Source organism: Molossus molossus, unplaced genomic scaffold, assembly GCF_014108415.1.
Source record: "Molossus molossus isolate mMolMol1 unplaced genomic scaffold, mMolMol1.p scaffold_m16_p_22, whole genome shotgun sequence".
NCBI classification, from domain to species: domain Eukaryota; kingdom Metazoa; phylum Chordata; class Mammalia; order Chiroptera; family Molossidae; genus Molossus; species Molossus molossus.
The window spans coordinates 24,547,765-24,568,183 of NW_023425358.1; the positions used below are offsets into that span (position 1 = coordinate 24,547,765).

Below are 20,419 nucleotides of genomic sequence, written 5' to 3' on the forward strand. Positions count from 1 at the left end.
TAGCAGATGGATGATGAATAGAGGAATATTTCAATGGGTAGATGGATGAATAGCTGTATGACTAAATCCATACCTTTCTTGAGGAGATGTCCTCCAGAGATACACACACCATCTGAAGGTGACATTCTCCTCCCTGAAGGACACATGCACTTTCACAGTTCCCATATATCTTTGTGGCAATTCCTATATATCTTTGTGGAGACCTTAGGACCAGACCAGGGAGTGGCCCAACTACATCACCTTCTCAATATCCCCTGCCTACCCAGCCCAAGGCCACCAAGCCTTCTTCCACCTCAGGCTCTTACCTGGGCAATGAGGTCCTTGTGCTTCTGCATGAGGTCGTTCAGGTCATCCTGGTCCTCATCGATGCGCTTCAGGAGGTCCGCTCTCTCAAACTGCAGCCGGTACAGCTGCTCGTCCACCTGGCAGGGGGCAGGACAAGGGTCGGGGTGAGGCAGAACGGGGGGTGACTGATGTGGAGCAAAGGGGGGCTTGCCTAGGTGTGTCAGGTGAGTGACCATCTACATGTAAAGGTGGCCATGATGTGTCAGGGCATCTGTGAGTATGCCAGCTGTGTGTGTGTGTGTGTGCGCACGCACCAGTTCCTCTTAATCTAGTGCAAATGAAATCTTGGACCAAAGGGTCGATAGAAATCTTGAGATAAGCTTTTGCTTATAAATTTCTAGCTGCACCTAAACCGTAGGATTTCACACATAAAGTATCAATTTAAGTGAACCCTGTACACGCAGACAGAGGACTTAGGAACCCATGGCCCAATTTTGACCAACATTACAGAACCGTAACGTATGTTCATATGTCCCTGTTCAGTGGTGAGCACACAGTAGGTCCATAGTAAGTGGTTGGGTCCCTTACAGTGGTGAGCTAAGAGGGTCCATGAGAATTGCTGTGGTCTCCACTTATAAGACTGGGCACGCAATAGCCCGTCGGGAATGACAAGTCCCCCCCTGTGTTGGACTACAACAGATGCCTGGGAACCACCTACAGGGGTGAGCATGCTCCGTGGGAACGATAGAAAGTGGTGTTCTCACTTAGGATGCTGAGCAAACAATAGGCTCCTATCGGATGCACCTCCGTATACTGAGCACACATTGGGTCCACAACAGGCTTCTTCGTCTACCTTTGCAGAGGTGACCAAACAGCTGACCCTCATATGTGCCCTTATAGCTTCATCATGAGATGCCTTCATCATAGTCAGATGCCTGCACTTTCAGAGTGTTGAACACCCAGTAGGTCTACAGTGGATGTCTATAGCTCTAAGGTGGCACCCAGTAGGTCCACACTAAGTGCCCTTTCCCCTCTTATAGTGCTAAACACACAGTAGGTCCACGCTAGCTCAGAGGCCTGTGCTGGCCCGGGCGCCCCGAGCTTCAGAAAGGGGCAGGTACCAGGCTCTTGCTCCGGGTCATGCTCTCCAGTTCGCTGTGCATGCTCTCCAGGTCTGCAGCCAGGGCCTGCTGCGTCTTCAAGGCGTCCTCACACTTGGCTTCACTCTGCTCCAGCTGGACCAGGCAGGAGGGCAGGAAGGAAAGAGGAGAGGCCTCATGACGCTGCCCTTTGGATGTCCTTCCCCTCCCGCCCAGCCTGGCCCAGCCCAGCCCAGCCCCTCGCAGGCAGAGAATCATTTACAGGTGACTTTCGGGTCTTCACAACTATTCATCAGCCCAGAACCGGAAGCACGCGTGTCTGCACGGAGGCAGCCCGGTCCTGACCCACTCAGAATTGAACAGGCACTGCCCCATGAAATAAGGCCAGCCACCCCGCTTCAGGGCCAGGAGCTAGTCCCCAGTTCCCTTCAGCAAATATTCGCTGACACCTGTGGAGGGCCAGACACGGGACTCGCAGAAACAGTCAACTTGGCCTGTGCCCTCCCGTGGGGGAGACAGGCCGGAAGAGGTAATGACAGCCTCTCCGAGAGTACAGGTGGGAGGAGGAGGGCATGGGGATGCCGGGAAGAGGGGTGGAGATCGAGGAAGGCTTCCTGGAGGAGGTGCTCATAGACAGTTCTCAACCAGAATTGTGAAACCTGTTTTAAGTGGTATGCAAAATAGCCCAGCCAGGGTGGCTCAGTGGTTGAGCATAGACCCATGCACCAAAAGGTCACTGGTTCGAGTCTCTGTCAGGGCACGTGTCCAGGTTGTGGGTCTGATCCCCAGTGGGGGGCATGCAGGAGGGGGCCAATCAATGTTCCCTTTCATCGATGTTTCTATCTCTCTCTCTCTCCCTCCCTCCCTTTGTCTCTAAAATCAACAAAGGGGGGAAAAATAAAAAATAAAAATAAATAAATGCTATGCAAAATATTCCGCATGTGCGCATTTTCCTGGGCCCGTGGCTTTCACTAGGTTCTCGAAGGTCAGGAGCCACCTACTTAGACACAATTTCTCTTTCTCACCCTTCCACCCACTCGCACACAGTGGGCCTGCTATCCTAGCAAACCGGAGCTGTCAAGAAGGGACAAACACCTACGTGGTTCCAGAGGACAGACAGTCCCTACTGGACAAAACCACATCTGTGCACACACAATAGGTCCATTCTGAGACTGGCAGTTTCTCCTTGATTTCTGGATCCTGGAATCTGAGCAGAAATCACCCACGGAAAGCATCGGTGGCTCAGAGAGGGACAGGGCCCGGCCCAAAGTCACACAGCTGCAAGGAGCAAAGACACCACGCGTATGGCCCAGAGCAGAGCACTGTCTTGACGGCTAGCCCGCCGCCCCTTCGAAGCAGTCACGGATATCGAGGGTGGTGTTCAAACGCGGGGGAGAACGCAAGCGGGCTCGAGTCCTGAATGGTGCGTATACGGTCTCTGAGCCCGGAGGCCACTGAGAGAGTGACGTGGCCCCACTGGTCTATAAAACAAAAACAATGGCACCAGGGTGAGGTCACCCCAGGACAACTGGCCAAAGTGGGGCTCGATGGGTCCAGCCCACCTGAGATCAGTTCAGTCTCCCTCCAAAGTGGGCAGAGATGTCCTCCTCGGAATGCCCAGGAGCTCAGCCCCGATGTCACAATAACGACAGCAGAATGTGGGGAGAAGGGAGGCAGCCGTCCATCCGAGTACCAGCTACCAACACCCCGTTCAAGGTTCTACTTGCGTTTCCTCTTTTAATCCCTACCTCAGATCTGAGAGGTATATGCTGCTAATATCCCTATTACATTTTTTACTGGATTTATTGGGGTGACAGGTGAGGACATGGAGACCCTAGCCTACTCCCACAGCTCCCTCACACCGATGCCTCGGGTTCCAGCCCCACCCCCGCCAGTCACCATAATCCACAAAACCCCTGTTTTCAAGACCTAGGGAACAATGTACTCCTGCGCTTGGGCCCAGAGCAGAGCCTGTCAAAGGAGGACTTGGTGGTCCATTTCCTTCAGGGATTAGGAGGGACCAAGACACACTGAGAAAACCGATGTGGCGCCAGGAGAGGTCATTGGCGTCGTGGAATCGTAACTGACAGACATGAGGAGTCAGGCACAGCTTTATTTCCTGCAGGCAGTCTCTGAGAAGGCAGGGAGGTGGCGTGACGGGCTCCCCCTCCACCCTGCAGGCAGGCGGGGCCACACCAGCCCTTGATTCATGCAGAAGTCAGAGGCCTCACTAAGGAGAGGCATTTAGTCTAAGACCTAAAAGACGCAAAGGAGACAGAAAGCCATGTGCAGATTTAGGGGTAAGAGTGCCCTAAATGAAGGCAACAGCAAGTGCAAAGGCCCTGAGGCAGGAATAGGAATAAACTTCATGTTAAGGAGCAGAAAGATAGCCAGCGTGGCTGGACAGCTGGACAGAGAGGGACAGGAGGGGATGATGCTTGTGAGCCAGGATACAAAGGTAGGTTTATTTTCAGTCTGTACTGAAATCACTGATGATTTCTGAGGAGGAGGGTGGCACAGTCTCCCTCTGGCTGCGGCGGGGAGGGTGGCCTTTAGTGGACAAGACTGGAAATAGGGTGGCCGGCGAGGACACTGCTGTGGTCTTCCAGGAAGGAGGTGCCGCAGGTGCTCCAATCAGAGCGGAAATAGAGTAAAAATGGAAGCATCTCACAGTGGGGGAACGCAAAGAACAAAAGGTCTGGGCAGGCGGCAGCAGGGGGGCCATCATGGGAGATGATGTCAGATCCCTAAAGTGGAAGAAAGACACCGCGCAGGGCCCCGCTGCTGGGCCAAGTTGCTGGGCCCTGGGCCAGGAGGCGGGTGAGGATCATTGTAAGAAACTCAGCAGGGCAGCACCGAATAGGATGAGGGCAGCTCCCATCTGGTCAGTCCCTCCTTCGGCGAAGGGTTTCATCAGCACGATGCCACTGGCCCTCGGAGCCACCGGAAAAAGAAGGCTCTATTTTTAACCCCATTTTACAGATGCTATATGGTATAGGATCCAGAAATGCTCCTTCCTTTCCCCAGTCTCCCTGGAGCAAGCAGGGAGAGGAACAATGTATCCCCAGACACAGATGCACAGAGCGAGCACGCAGTCAATGGAGATGGCGGTTGGCGGACTATTAACTCCTGCTGGGTTAGAGACCGCAGGCTCTTGGCCAGCATGGTTTGGGCATCAATGGCCACACCTGTTACTGTTGCTTGGGGACCATTTCCAGGGCACGGTGCTTCATCACAGCCCCCCAACACCTCTAGAAGAAAGGTGCCACCATCAGGAGCAGTCAATATAGGAGGAAACCGAGGCTCAGAGAGGGCAAGTGACTTGCCCACGGTCACACAGTCAGTCGGTCAGTAGAGAAGCCTGGCTGGTCCAACTCCAGAGCCCAACCTCTTCATCGCTGGCCCCACTGCCCTTCTCTGGAACATCTGACCACACAGGTAGGATGGATCAAAAATACAGAACTCGCCCTGGCCGGTTTGGTTCAGTGGTTAGAGTGTCGGCCCGTGGACCAGAGGAGAATCCTGGGTTCGGTTCCCGCTAAGGGCACGTACCTCGGTTTGTCCCTGGCCCCGGTTGGGGTCGTGTGGGTGGCAGCCAGTCAATGTGTCTCTCTCACATTGATGTTTCTCTCTCTCTCTTCCTCCCTCTCTCCCTCCCCCTCTACCTGAAGATAAATGCAAAACTGTCCTGAAGAGTGGATAAAAAGAATAAATACATAACACAGAACTTAATTGCAGAGAAAACAGTTGAGTGACTTGGTGTGACCCTGGAAGCCACGTGGGCGGTCGTGATGGCTTGAGCCAGGCTGAGAAGTACCCAGTGAGAGGTGGAAAAACCAGAACGGGAAGAACTCGGAGTCTGGGCCCATGTGGTGGCACCAAGGAGACCCCCATCGCTCCTCTCAGAGATGCAAAGTTCGCCCCGAAGGGAAGAGGAAGGCGCCAGTGTGTGTGGCCACTTGCCAAGTACCAGATTCTGCCACGTGTGGCGGTCAGCGCCTGGATACCGGGGCCAGACCTGGGGACTCTGTCTCTCCCAGCCAGTCCCTGGGCCCTGGCTATGCCTCAGTTTCCCCATCAGAAAATGAGGAGGGTTGGTCATAGGACCTCTGCAGGATGGAGGGGTGAAAACGGAGTGCTTAGCACCGTGCCCCGCACTGAGAAAGTGCGGAAATGCACCCTTCACCCTCCTCACAGCCGGAACAGTGGGATTTTCAGCACCATTTGGGAGGTGAGAATGGAGGAGAGACCATGCTGCCAGGGGCACACCGCCAGGATGGGGCTGGGCCTTGGCACCCAGTCTTCTTTAAAAAAAAAAAAATTCTTTATGGATTTTAGAGAGTGAGGGAGAGGGAGAGAGAGAGGAACATGGATGAAAGAGAACATTGATTGGCCGCCTCCTGCAAGCCCCCCACTAGGGATCAGGCCCACAACCTCTTGGTGCGTGGGTCAACGCTCCACCGCTGAGCCACACCGGCCAGGCGGCACCCACAGTCTTAGGGAGGGGTTTTAGGCTTCCGGGCAGACTGGACTCGGGGGAGGGTGCTCGCCCCAGAGGCACACAATCGTGCAGGCCCAGACTGTCGTAGGACCTGGACGGACATGGCCCGATGTTGCCCGGCCCCCAGCCTCCACTGGGCAGGCTCCGGGCTGCTGCTGCTGACAGGTCATCTTAATGCCGAGCTTTAAAAATGTTTCAATTTATGACACTTTAGGGAGTGGGAAGAAATACAGGGCCATCTCGGACTGATTTTCCATTATGGATGACCTGGTGTAAGAATAACTCACCACACATTATTTCCACGTGGAGGCTGTTTGACTGACGTTTTTATGAAGTCGGGTGGCATGTCAGGTGGGAGTCTGCCCGCGCCACCCCGAAAACGCCTTCGCGGGAGGCGCCCCGGCAGCGGGCAGAGCCAGTGAGGGAGGCGCCGCTTGTCGGCCCCTCCGAGGGTTACTGGGGTCTATTCTCCGGCCTGGCAGCCAGGGTGGTCATGGGACCTCGGGTAGCAGCTGCCACCTCACACCTTCAGCTCCGAGTCATGGGCTCATGGACGACGCGTCTGAGGCTGAGCAGGTCCCTTGGTCTCTCTGAGCATCGGTTCCCCACTCACGACGTGGGGGGAGGACCGGTTCTCCTTCGCCGAGCGGCACCGCTGGGCACGGTGTGTGAGTGTGCAGGGCACACCGCGGGGAGGCCGTGCACACAGGTGGGCGCGGGTTTGCTTCCGTCTCCGGGACACGGGGCGGGGCGGGGCGACATCGAGGCCCCCAGGGGTCCCAGCCCTCTCCAGACCTCGTGTGCCGAGACCGACCCACAAGAGGCCTCAAGGAGACGACATTCGTCTACATTCGTGCTTTCTCTCTCTTCCGAGTCTTGTTTCTTATAAAAGGCAATGCAGTGAGGCCACAGGTAGGCGGGCACAAAGGCCGAGACACTGTTCATCGCCTGAAAACCCCCCCTTCGCCACACGCGTCCCGTCGGTGGTACCCGCCGGGGAGTCAGCCCTCCTTCCCCAGCCAGCACGGCTCCTCTGCTGGAAGGCAGGCGTCCGAGGGGCTGTCATTTCCTCCTCCGCCCCTGGGTCAGGAGCCCGGTTAAGTGAGCTCGGTCCGTTCCGGTGCCCTGCGCTGTGGCTGTAGATGGGAACCGCTTCTGACCTGGGCATGAATCAAGGGCTTCTGAGCTCTGGCCTGGGGCTATCTGGTGAGACCCTGACTCTTCAGCGACTGGGGGAGGGCGCTGGAGGTCCCCGAAGCCTGGGCATCTCTGGGCAAGATGAGATGCGTGCCACCTAGGACCACAGCGCTGAGGAGCCTGGGGGTGCCACGCACAGGGGTCGTGAGGGTGAGCTCTGTCTCTGTGCTGGTACGGCTCTGAACACGTCTCATCAAGAAGGGGGCGCCTGCTCCCAGCGAGGCCTCTCGTCTGCCACGGGGTGAGACATCCGACCCCACACAGCACCGCGTGGGGGTTCAGAGCAGACCCAGTGGTCAGGCAGAACTGGGTTCCCATCCCAGCTTCTCTTTCTGTTAGCCCGTGAGCTTGAGCAGGTTCCTTAGCCTCTCTGGGCTTCGGTGTTTCCATTCACGAAACGGGGAGAAATGACGGTTCCCGTTCCCAGAGGACGGCTGAGCACTGTTACGTGAGCAACACGAGCCCGGGGGACGCCGCACACTCGGTTCCTCTGCACCAGACCCTGCTCTGAGCACTCTTGGTGCAATAACTCACTTCAGCGTCCCAACAACACGCTGAGGCGGGTCCTAGTTGAAGACACTGAGGCCTAGAGAGGTCAAGTGATTCACTGAAGGTCACACAAGCATGAAGTGGCAGAGCAGACATATGAGCCCAGACAGTCCAGCCACCAGGCTCCCCGCGGAGACGTCACACTGCCCCCCTCGGGAACAGACGTGCCCGCCGCACATGCTCTGTGGGGGAAGCTGGTGACGCGACCACACAGCGGTTACTCTCCCTCCTTTTTTTTCTTTTTAATTTTTTTTTCTTAATTGGTTTTTAGAGATGAAGGGAGAGGGAGAGAGAGATAGAAACATCGATGAGAGAGAACATGGACTGGCCGCATCCTGCATGCTTCCCACTGGGGATCGGGCCCACAACCTGGGCATGTGCTCTAACCGGGCATTGAACCGGCGACCTCTTGGTGCATGGGTCAAAGCTCAACCACTGAGCCACACCAGCCGGGCTCTCCCTCCTTTAAATAGCAGCTTCATCTTCCCTACAGAAACTAGCCAACCCCCATGTGGTTCTGATGGGCTGACCCTCCCCTCTGGAGCCCTGAGAAGATGCATTTGACTCGGCCTTAGCCAACAGCCACTTCCTGCTGTTCTGTTGGCTGGAGGGTAACAGTGTGGCTGACACCAAGACTTTTGCTGGCACTGTGGCAACAAGGTTGGCTTTACTGATGCAGGATGTCAGCCTGCAGTGTCTGGGGCCCAAGAAGGAAGAAGTTGCCTAAGAATACAAGGTGACATCAAGGTTGTTGAGGTAAGAGACACATTGTTGATGACATGGTTAGAGCCCCTGGATCCAGCCAAACCTGAAGGCAGTCTTAGCCTCAGAACTTTTCAACTATTCTGGCCAATAACTTCCCTTTTTTTCTGCTTGAGCCAATGTGAGCTGGGTTGCTGGCACCTGGACCCCAGGAACAGGATGACCGAACAAGTTAGAGGAGAGCATACGTACACAGTGTCAGACACAGAGCAGACACTTAAAACCACTGGTGACAGTGTTTGTTGAGGCTGTTCTGCCAAAAGTCGGATCAGAGTAGCTCCACGCACAGCCCTGAGAGAGAATAACAACCATTTCTTGCTCACCTATTCTGGGGATGGATCCCGCCCCTAGGGGCTAATATTCCCCCTTGCCAACTGTTCCATGGGAGGGAGCGGAGGGACCCAGATTTCTTCAGCACTGACTGCATCAAGCACTGTGTGGGCTACTTGATGGTCATGATCACTGTCGCCCACCACAGCCCTGTGAGGGGGGAATCGGCCCGCATCAGGTCACAAATGAGGACACTGCAGCCTGGCAGGGGAAGACACGCTCAAGGTCAGATTCAAGTCGCTGAGACTCCCAGTGGTTTCTGGGCCGCCACACAGTCCTCCTCTGTTGCCAAGTTCATCGCAGGCTCTCTCTCCCCACACCCACGTCCTTTCATTCCGTGCGAGGGCCATTGAGATTCCCATCACACACACATCCACCCCACGCCGATGAATAGCAGCCCTTTCCTATGGGAAAGCCATCTGCCAGCTTTAACTACCTGGGCACAATGTTTGCTTTGAACTTATTAAGCTATGGATGAGCTGGCGAGACATAGGACGGAGGCCGGGCGAGCAAACACGAACATTCCGCGGAGTGCTCAGGACCTGGATCTCCGGGTCTGGTCGAACCACTCGGAGGATTTCGACAATACTGCAGCACAAGTGCCACGGGATAGTGTCCTAAGAAGCGGTGGCTTTGGCAGGCTGAGCTCAACACATTCCGGGCCTTGACAGCCCGCCAGGGCCCTCGTAAGAATTAGCCTTCAGCAGGGAAGCTTTCCCCGAGGGGAGGTGCCAACACCTCCGACTACAGCCGGCCCTGATAGCCGACCGATTCATTAAATGCAAACATATTACAAATGTCAGGCCGGGTCCACCTGTGGTCTGTCTGGCTCAGAAGTGTGATGACAGTGGCTCCAAAGGGAAATTTCCTAAGACCATACGGCAGTTTCTCTGTGTGTCCTTGATCTCGGACTCTCTGGGCACACGCCGAGCATTCGCTATTTTCCTCACCTTGCATTCCTTGAAGGGTGCCTCAGAAGGCTTTCTGAGTAGTTACCGTTTCTCTCTTCTTCAGCATAATCATACTCCTCATTAGTACCGGAATAGCTATTAACTATATTAATGCTGATAATGGACAGGCTCATTTGCAACATATAGTAACAATGAAATACATATTCTCCTCCCTATTTTATAGACGAGGAAACTGAAGACCAGAGAGGTTAGGTAACTTGTCACGGTTGCACAGCTAATCAATGGTGAACGGGGCCAGGACCTGAACTGAGGTCTCTCTTAAATCCCCGGCTCTTTCTTACGGGCCCTGAGGCGCACACCCGCCGCCTGGAGTGAAACAGGTCTCCTTTCACTCGTTTTAAGTCTTTCTTTGAGGGTCTCAGAGTCCTTCCTGATTGTGTATTACAGGATCTAAGAACTGCTCAGGTCCTGCACACCTGAACAGACTTCAAAAGTATCCTTCCCGAGAGCCCCTCTGGTGATGGTGGATTTGGGGTATACTGATGCTCTCCAGGGAAAGAAAACCCTCAAACTTAGAAAAGCGGATAAAATGCTCAGAATAGGCCCTCCCTGCCCCCATCCCATTTCTAACCCCCTCCTTTATGAATCCCAGCACCCCGCTGATGTGGCACCCTACTGTTGCCCTAAGTAGCACAGGGCCGGTGTGCCTCCATGTCTGTGCCCACAGCATGGCAGGCTCCTGGGGGCCACCCGGCCCTTGCTCACTCCACCCCACAGGGCAGGGACTCCGCAGAAGACACTGGGCAGTAAGGCCAAAACATCAGCTCAGCGCATCACTAACCTGCTCGGTCAGCGGGCTGACTGCGTCTGAAGCCTGAGCTGCCTCCGCCCCATGCTGCCCACTTGAACCCCGAACACCCCGAGGGAAGCCATCCACTGCCTGGCTGCTCCCGGGCTCCTCCCCAGCACAGGTCTCTGACCCAGACACTGGCGGTGGTCAGACAGTGGGCTCCATAGGGAGGAAAAGGGCCATGCACAGGACCCGCCCAATGGGAGGAGATGACCTGGGCAGGGACAGTGACCGCAGCTTGCTCAGCAAACCCTGGGTCCCTACGTGGACCCTTCCTTCAAAGCTGGAAGGAGCTCACTTTGAGATAACTGAGAAAAGCCCCATCAAGTCCCAGCCAGGTGATGATCAAGGCAGAGGGAAGTCTAATGAGATTCCCCCTTAATAATCAGGTCCTTTTGCAAAAAAAGAAAAACACACGCGCACGTGTGCTTGGAAACCAGGAGAGTTCAAATCCTCCTCACCTGACAAAAGAAAGGCCTGAAGCCCCTGCTTGAGACTGAGGGCCTCCTGGAGGGCTGGGTTGAGAGGCCTGGCCTGACCCCCAATCAGGTGGTCCCACCGCCCTGCACCCCAACACTCACTGCTCGTGGTCTACTCGCACTCAGCTCTCATGCCGAGCGGCCTGGAGTGTGCATGTCTGCAGACACCTGGGGAAACCATGTGTCAGCATCGATGACCGTTAGGGAAACACGGGTCCGATGACGCAGACCCCACACTTGTCGGCGTGCGCCCTACAGAAATGCACACACTTGCCCCCCACGGTAAAAGAACATGTAAAAAATGTTGAAAGCGGCTCCGTTCATAATAACCAAAATCTGATGGCAACTGACACATCCATCAATAGCAAAACGGATACACAGTCTCATAAAACAGCAAGGAGAAAAGCCAACTATGGCATGTAATAATATCAAGTAACTCTCATATGCAGAAATGGGGCAAAAAAAAAGGCAAAACACGGATGGGGCCAGGACATGCAGAGGGGACAATTCCTCTAAAATGCAACATGAATGGATAATCAAGGAAAGGCTCTTAGACTGGCTCCTGGCTCATTGCCTCTCCCCTAAATCTGCCAGGTACCCCTGAGAACCAGCCTTACTTAAAGGCGGCGGGGGGGAGGGTATTTTCCAGGGGTTGCTGAGCGCTGTAGGCCCTGGCTCTCAAATGACCAGTTATCCCTGCTTGGCTGGGACTGTTCTGGTTATAAAACTGTTACTCCTGGATCCTGGGAACATCCTCAGACCCGCACAAATCCAAAAGGCTCCGAAGCGGAAAAGATGGGGGCTCAAACTCCAGTTCACCCAAACGGAGGAACAGCCTACAACGTAGCTGGCCCGAGCTCTGCCAACGTGCCGGTGTCGTAAAATATGAAGGCAGATGGGGGACCGACCGCACCGTGAGGACCGGATGCCAGCAGCTTTGCATCCCGGGCGGACCCTGAGACGCGAGAAATAATACCAGGAGTTGCAAACACTTCCTTCAGGGGCCAGAGAGTGAAAATGCGAGGCTTTGCAGACCAAGAGGTAAAACTGAAGAATATACGTAGCCGCTTCTGTCACGACTTTAAATGTAGCCATTTAAAAAGGTGGAACGCAGCCCTGGCTGGGCCTCTCGGTGGTCAGGCATCGTCCTGATGTGCCAAGGTTGCGTGTTCGATCCCTGGTCAGGGCACATGCAAGAAGCGTTAAGTAGAATAGCAAACTGATGTTTCTCTCTCTTTCCCTCCCTCCTACCTTTCCTCTCCCTCTCTAAAATCAATCGATAAAAAATAAAAATTCAAAATGCATCCTTAGCTCACAAGCTATAATAAAATTTTTACAAGTTAACCAAAGCAGCAACAAAAAACAGGCAAGGGGCTGGATTTGGCCTGTGGGGACCTAGATAGCTGACCCCCCGGGTTAGAAATCCGTATTCGACCTATTTTATCAATGTTCAATGTTCCGATTTTGATGAAGATAAAGGGGCACTCTTCTGTAACTTGTTTTCAAACGACTCAGAAAGTGTAACTCAGAGGGAGAATGATAACACAAATGAGGCAAAATGTTCACCATTGAAGAATCCAGGTGGAGGACGCATAAGACTCCTCTGACGACTGCAGCTTCTTTGTAAGGATGAAATTCAAAATAAATTATTTTTTTTTAATCCCAGCGCCCTCCTCCCCCCATATTCTGTGACTTTGGGCAAGTTTCCTGGACTCCGAGCTTCCTCCTGCGTAACATGGTCGTGATTCGAGCTGGTCCCTGCGGACGGTCGCAGCCCACCCCTTAGACCCGCTCATTCACTGAGCGCTTGCTCTGTGCGGACGCTCCCGGCCTCTGGCCCCAAACTGACAAGGTCCCTGCTCGTGGAATCCACTACCCCAAGCGTTCGGGGGTCAAATGAGGCCATGGCATCTAAGCGCTCGCCCTCAACATCAGTGTTGGTAAGACGGTTATCACGACCCTGGTGGACGGCTCTCCAAGCTCACCAGTGACAGGTCCTACGGGGGGACGCGGATGGCGTTCCTGCCTGAGATGAGACCGGCCTTTTCCTCCGCCACAGCCTCGGAAGTGTCAATACTTGTGGGGTGAGCGGGCCGGCGATAACCACGTTTTTAACCAATTACAAGTGGGTCTTTATCTCCTCTGACAAGAGGTTATGTTAATATTGAATCAATTCACTCTACCTCATCTTTTTAGAAAAAGGCCTCTTCAAATAGAACGGCCGGGCTACCTGGCCCGTGGCTCCCTCCAGGGAGAGTGTTGGAAGGCGCCCGGACTCCCACCAGGTCCTCTTTCCGGAGCTCACGCATCATTCCCACGTCTCATGGAAATAGGAGCGAAACCCGGTAACAGAGGTCGCGATTAAAGGCCCTAGGGGTGAATCAAGGGTGACCAGTCCTCTGCACGCTCAGGGAGGGGGAGGGCCCTCAGACTGTTACCTGACCACCGGGGAGTTCCCCGTCCAGAGGCACAGCGGGCCGAGTGCGCCCACCAGAGTGGACACGGGATCGAGCCAGACTGCCCCGTGGAAAGGCCCGCGGAGCCCTCGGGGCAGGGAGCCCAGACACAGTGGTGGCCCACCGGCGGCCCCTCGGTGGTTCTGGGTGATGGTTCTTTTACTCCCAGGTCCTGACGTCAGACTCTGTGGGTTCGGATCCCCTCTGTGATTTTGAGCAAGTCTTTGAATATGTTTGCTCATTCCAGTCTCTGCCGTTACGGCTTTGGAAGGTAGAGGAGGAAACAGACCAACAGAGGGGTTATTTTGATAGAACGACATGTACTGTCCTAGGGGTAAACCCAGGAGTTCATGAGAGAAGAGTGGGGCCCTCACCCAGCTCTGGGGATCGGAGATGGCCCCCAGAGACGATGCCCAGACCCCAGTGCAGAGCTTAGTGTTCATGCAGAGGTTTCAGAAGCGAGAGCCCAGCGGAGGGCACAGCCAGGCCAAGGTGGAGAGGTGAGAACAGGTGTGGGGGACCTCCCGCTGCTCCAAGCCGCTGGTCAGGGTGGGTGCTAACCGTGCATCCTTAAAGGTCCGTATCCTCAGGGTTGTGTTCCGGGGCTCTGGAAAGCCCCGGACGGTCTGCGGCACAAAAAGCCATATTGTATTTACCCTTTAAAATTCTGTCTCGGAGGCTGAGGTGGCGGGAAGATGGCTTGGACGGGACCAGAGGCCAGCAGACTTGAGAGAACGCCAAATGAGAGATACAGGTGGCGTGTAAGCAGAGTGGGGAGGGAGGACGGGATGGATTCAAGAGCTATTTAGGGGCGGCAGTGACTCAGACTCGGTGACAGCTTTGTTCTCAGCGGGAAGGGGTGAATACAGCCCCCGGCCTGAATTAATTAAACCCCCGAAAGAGTTCACTGCAAACCCTTCTCTATTTAACAAAAACCAAATGACAGATGTCCCTGGGGGAGGAGACAAAGGTCAAAGGCATGCATCAAGTTGTTTTTGGTGTGTTGTTTTTTTAAAAAAAGCCACCCCTGCCCTGGAGCAGAGACCATCCCCCACTGTCTCCTCCGAGCCAGGTGCCGCGTCTGCTGCGCACAGATGTTATTTATGCGCAGCGATTACCTCAATTATACATCTTGGTTGCGGGAGTTGCTTCTGTCTCCAGATCAGTTTGTTTCCCGTGGAAGCATACCATGGGAATTAATTAGTAATTGGCTCCTAAAGAACAGGTGTCATTAGACAACCCGACACATTGCCGCGTCTCCCTGTTTCACCAGGGCTTGTAAAATCAGACCACGGTGGACGAGGGAGCCACGGGGAGCTCCGTGGCTTCGAATACCGCGTCTCAGTTTTCCACTGAGAGAGTTCTTTCCGATCCACAGTCTAGGGTCCTTTATACCCGCCTAACGAGTCAGGAGTCTCGCCCCTGCTTCAGGTGAGAAAGAGGAGACTCTGAAAGGCAGAGAGACTTGGCCCAGATCATACAGCTAATTAGGTAGCAGAGGCAGGATTCAACTGGAAGGAGTGTTTTTTTTTCTATCTTGCTCCAGGAGTTTTTGTGTTTTATCACCAGGGTCTTAAACCTCAGATATTAACTGAGACAGAGCCCAGGTTCCCAGTGGAGGGGAACTGGGCCGAGAGAGGCAGATCATTTTCTCCAGGTTCTAGATGGTGGGGCCACGGGTATGCTGGCCCTGTGGGTGGATTGCAGGGACTCCGGAAGATGCTCCGTCCTGGAGACTCTTCCTTAAGGCTAATTCAGCCTGGCTGGCCAGCCATCCGTGCTGCAGCAAGGCCTGGGAACCTGCCATGGTTTCAAGCACTCTGACCATGCCCTTCTCTGCTCAGTAGCATGCTATGGCTCCCGATCACCCTTGGGCTAAAGCCCAAACTCCTTAGCCAGGCTCACTAAACCACTCATGAGCTGGCTCCAGCCTCAGTTACCACCGTGCCCTCTCTGCTGGTACCCCCAGGAACCTGATGCAAGATGAGATATTCTTCCTGTATCCACACGCCTCCGCCCCTCCATGCTCCTCCTAGGATGGCTGTGTGCATCTTACGACCAGCAACTCACTTCCATCTTTAAAGAGACAGCTGCAGCCACCCGCTCCTCTCCCACAGCCAAACCCCAGCACACTGCTCATCACCCTCCCTGGCAACAGCCTGCTCCTAGCTCTGCCTCCCGAGGGCAGGGACCTTGTGGTCCCCTCCTATCCCAGCAGTCTGGCCTTGAATTCATCCCAGAGTGGAGACGGAATCAGTATTTGCTGAATGCCTGCAACTATCTAACAGGTGCATCCAAACACATGCCCTCATCCTCATGCTGATGGAGGGAACCTTCCTGGGTTACCCAAAGCCGCAGCGGGCACGCCGTAAAGGCATGTTCGAATCTCCGTACCCTCGTGCCTGGGACGTCAAGCCATGTCACGCCACTTGAGGAAAAGGGCTCGAGGAGGTCACGTCACTTGTTGAAGGTCACAATTTAGCAAGTGTCAGGATCCAGCTCTCCTGACTCGAAATTTAATTTTGAGATCGATCGAACACTGATGCAATCTTGCTGTCCATTTTCTCATCGGCCACCAAACAGAAAGGGTGTTTTGAGGGAGAAACGAGGCCCACACTTTCCAAATGATGGTCTTAAGATCAGCATCAGAATCCCCGAGGTGACTGTTTACAGAACGTAAATCCTGGGTCCCAGCCCAGATTTTTAAAAAGAAATTTAAAAAAGGAAGAGTATGTGGGGACGGGATCCAGGAATTTGCGATCTGTAAATGATGTGCACGTTCTCTGACAGGCAGCCAAGTTTGGGGACCCCCGAGACACCCGGAAGAGCCTGGTACACAGCAGGTGCTTCACAAATGTTCACGGAACCCACATTCTGCAAAGCCACGGGCATTCACAGCTTTCGGACCCAGATTGCTGTGTGCTCTTGGGGAAATCACTCAACCTCTCGGGGCCTGTTTCCTCATTAGTAAAATGGGTCAAAGCAGAAATATCTACCTCCTAGGGCCAGGGTGAGGGTTATTTATAATGCACTTATGGCTGCCACCCAGACCATCTGCAAGTCCCGTCAACGTCACGCCAACGCACGTCTGTCCCTTCTGGCCGTCTCTATCAGCACTCAATCCAGGTGACCACTTCCTCCAGCCCAGAGGGGTGCTCTCACCTCCTAATAGCACCGACCCATCCCATTCTGCACACAGAAGGGCTGTCCCCTAAAAAGGGAATCGGATGGTCACTCCCTGCTCAAAATCTTCCAATGGCTTCTCACCACCCTGGGAATAGAACCCAAACCTGCCCGGCACTGCATGCCGTCGTCTCTGCCCGCTCTTCCCTCTCCCGGGGTAGTGACCCGACCTCCCAAGTTAAACAAGACCCCGTGGAACTCCCTATTCCAAGACCCCACTGCCTTTCTTTATTGCCCGAATCAAGGTGTGGGTATTTCTATTTATTGGTAGCATTGTTTGCTTGTCTTCTTTCCCATCAGATGCTAAGATTCATGAGGGAGGGTAACACACCTGCGTTACTCATCCCCATTACATACCTAGATCTACCACCGCACCTGACACCCGGCAGGTGCTGCAGAATGAACGAATGGATGAATGAACAAATGAACGAATGGATGAATGGATGAACGGACGAATGAAATTGTTCAGCACCACACCAGCACGTTAGATGCAGCCAGCAGCAAACTCAGCTTCCTCTCCTTTCCCCCTCCTGCCTGCTCCCCGGCCTCTGTCCCCGGGGCCCTCAGGTAAAGGACAAATGCCATTCATGGGAGAGGAGACGAGGCAGAGCCCAATGTCGTCACTGCTTTATTTGATTAGCTCCGACTCTGGCATCCGGGACACGTGCGCTGGGAGACAAAGCAACTGTACCCTGACCTCTGGTCCCCAGGATCCCATCCGTGTAACAATTTCCATGACAACAGCAACAGAAAGCCAAGGCTGTGCATTCCCTTTGATAGGAGCCGGATGCAGAGACTGGGAAGAAGGACTTTCAGAAGAATGAAGCCCTTTGATTCAGCTCGAGGCGCCTTCATTAAAAACCACTGTTTTCCAAAAACACACACTCTAACCCAGCAGAGGGAGAATTCTCGTGAATACGGAGGAAAAAAAGGGGGAAAAGGAAACAAAACCACCGTGATTCCTTTTCAAGAACATTCACCTGTGGGGAGGGCGGGCCTGGGTGGACTATTTTGGTGGGAGACAGGCAGAGCCCGTGCCCCTGCTAAGGGGGCTGCATGAACCCCTGCCCGAGAGCGTGGACATCTCTGCCCATCTGAGGCCAACCAAGAGGCTTAGGTCTTCCACCCGCCTGGCCAGACAGAAGGGAGAATAGTGACCAACTGTCCTGGTTTGCCTGGGGCTGAGGGCTTGCCCAGGACACAGAACAAAACCAGGACGGTCTGGACAAGCCAGGACGGGTGCCCCCCGCCCCCCCCCAGAAGAGAGTACGCTGATTGAGGAAACTGCTAAGCATCAGAGAATTGTCAAGAGAGAAGGGTCTTTATGTGTCTTCTGCCTTAGCAATACTGCCCATCTGGGGTGTTCTTTCCAGAACCCCACAAACCTGGGCTGATTCTGAGAAGGACATCAGGCAAACCCCACTTGGGGGACACTGTACAGGATACCTGGCCAGGACGCCTCAGAACCGTCAAGGTCAGGAAAAACAAGGTAAGACTCAGAAACTGTGGCAGACCAGGAGACCAGGCGGGCACGACAAGGAAGTGCCGAGCGGCGCCCTGGGCTGGGCCTGCGGGAAAGGGACATTCCCAGACCAACTGCTAACATCTGAAGCAAGGCTGGAATGCGTTTTGTTTTTGTTTTTTTACAAAAGCTTTTCTACTTCAGCTAATAATCTCTACCTGAGACCTTTCTTTTTTTTAAGCCTCACCTGAGGACATTTTTTTGCATGTATCTTCAGATAGAGTGGGAGGGAGAGAGGGAGGAAGAGAGAGAGAGAGAGAAACATCAATGTGAGAGAGACACATCAACAGGCTGCCACCCGCATGACCCCAACTGGGGCTGGGGACAAACTGCAACCGAGGTACATGCCCTTAGCAGGAACCGAACCCGGGACTCTCCGGTCCGCGGGCCGACGCTCTAACCGCTGAGCCAAACTGGCCAGGGCTGAATCCTTTCATTTTACAGATGGGAAACTGGCACCAGAGACGGAGCAGTAGAAGCCCTAGATCTTGTTTCTAGAGCCCAGACAGACTCTGCTGCCTCCCGCTGCCTTCCCAGGGATCTGCGGACAATTGTGAACTTCTCCAGGAGGAGGAGGGAAGCACTGAGTTGGGAACATAGGTTCGAGGCCTGGCTCTACCTGTAAGAGGCTGTGTGACCTTGGGCAAATCCCTCACCCTCTCTGTTCCCTGGTTTCTTCATTTGTCAAATGGGGAGAATGAGTCCACTGAATCCAACAGGAAGGCATTTTTGTTCAGCATGTATGTGTGCAATGGACGGGGTGGGTGTCATCAGACACGAGTCAAAGATTTCCTGCCCTCAGGAAGAGCAGAGTTTTGTTCGGGAGTCAGTCCAGAAAGGACAGACTACCATCTACGTTCCTGAGAACATTCTGTGAGGACGGAAAAGCCGCTGGCCACATGGTAGAAGGCCAGAGCAGGAGGAGGAAGGGATGGCGACCCTCCGAGAAGGTGAGGTGGTGAAGGTAGACAGAAGGCCTTTCCTCTCACCGCACCTGGGTTCAGCACCCATGTTTTATCCCAGGAAGGTGCGTGACTTAGGGTAACATCAAATGCAAAGGCAAAACACCCCCAGCGGGACTCTGAGCCTCCAAACCCTGAGTCCTTGTTGCATCATTCAGCTCCGGGACCTCTCTCCCAAAGGCTCCCGTCACCCTATGGGGTCTGATCCACTGACACCTCTCAGCACCTGCCACCCTGGACCACACTGCCTGCCCCTGGCACTGGCCACACCAGCACGTGTCCTGAGGTCTTCATTCCAGCCCGGCCTCACCTCCCATCCGCCCTCAAGCCTGCCTCTCTAGACCTCCTCTGAGGCAGCCGGGATGGTGGGGCCTGAAGACCTGGGTTCCAATCCTGGCTCTGCCACTTTCTAGCTGTGTGCCTGTGGGTGGGTCACCTCACTGGTGAAATGGAGCTGATGATCCTCATCTCCCTCAGCTCTCCTGAGAACTCAGTGCGACATCCTGTATAGGTGGCGGTGTGACCAACATCATTTCATGATCACTATCAGCAGCCTTCCAACAGGCAGTCGAACGGCTATTATTTGTTACTGGTGTTGGTAGAAATAGACTTTGCATTATTAGCACTATTACTGCTAGTTTTATACCCAGCCCTGGTAGTCAATGCACGCACACACATGCATACGTACAAATACATGCACCTACAAACACACACTCCCGTGTATGAACAAACGCACACAGCTACAAATGCCTGCTCCCACATATGTGCAAATGCAGGCGCACGTGAAGGCACGCGTGTGCTGCACTCAGCCATTCTGCCCCAGGGCCCTGATCGGCCCACGCCCTCAAGATGCACTGTCTCAGCCCTGAAGACGGGAACGAGAGTCCTCAGTCATTTACAAATGCCTCCTCCTCATCTACCACCTCCATGTGACCCACCAGCCCTGGCAACGCCCCCCCTCAGGTCAGCGCCGCACCACGCCCATACCCGGGAGGAAGAGCCATTTCCCCAGTGGCTGCAACACTTCCCCAGCCCGATTTTAAGGGGACCCCGAGACACCCACCTGGCTGTGCACTTTCTCCAGCTCCTCCTTGCTGACCGATGCCTTGCCGTCCTCCATGGTCCCCAGAAGGAGCTGCACATCTGACAATAGCGCATGAGTCCTTCTGAGGTCCCTCCGAAGACGCTTCTCCACATCAAAGTCCCGATGGCCGATCTAGAAGCCAAAGGAACGTACTCATGAGTTAAGACAGCAAAGCAGCGGCCAGGGTCCAAGTCCTCTGGAATCAGGCTCCCTGGGTTCAAATCCTGGTCTTGCCACTCACTGCATGA

General features: G+C 54.4%; 1 protein-coding gene across 1 annotated transcript in view; it reads right to left on the bottom strand.

The window, feature by feature from the left end:
* MYO18B (myosin XVIIIB) overlaps positions 1–20,419 on the bottom strand; it is a gene marked incomplete at its 5' end in the record, with an annotated part of 230,771 nt that overhangs the window by 69,417 nt on the left and 140,935 nt on the right. Inside the window, 3 exons of the mRNA XM_036277288.1 lie at positions 306–422; positions 1,407–1,520; positions 20,151–20,303. Of these exons, the coding sequence (XP_036133181.1) occupies positions 306–422; positions 1,407–1,520; positions 20,151–20,303 (384 nt within the window). The remainder of the gene's footprint in view (positions 1–305; positions 423–1,406; positions 1,521–20,150; positions 20,304–20,419) is intronic.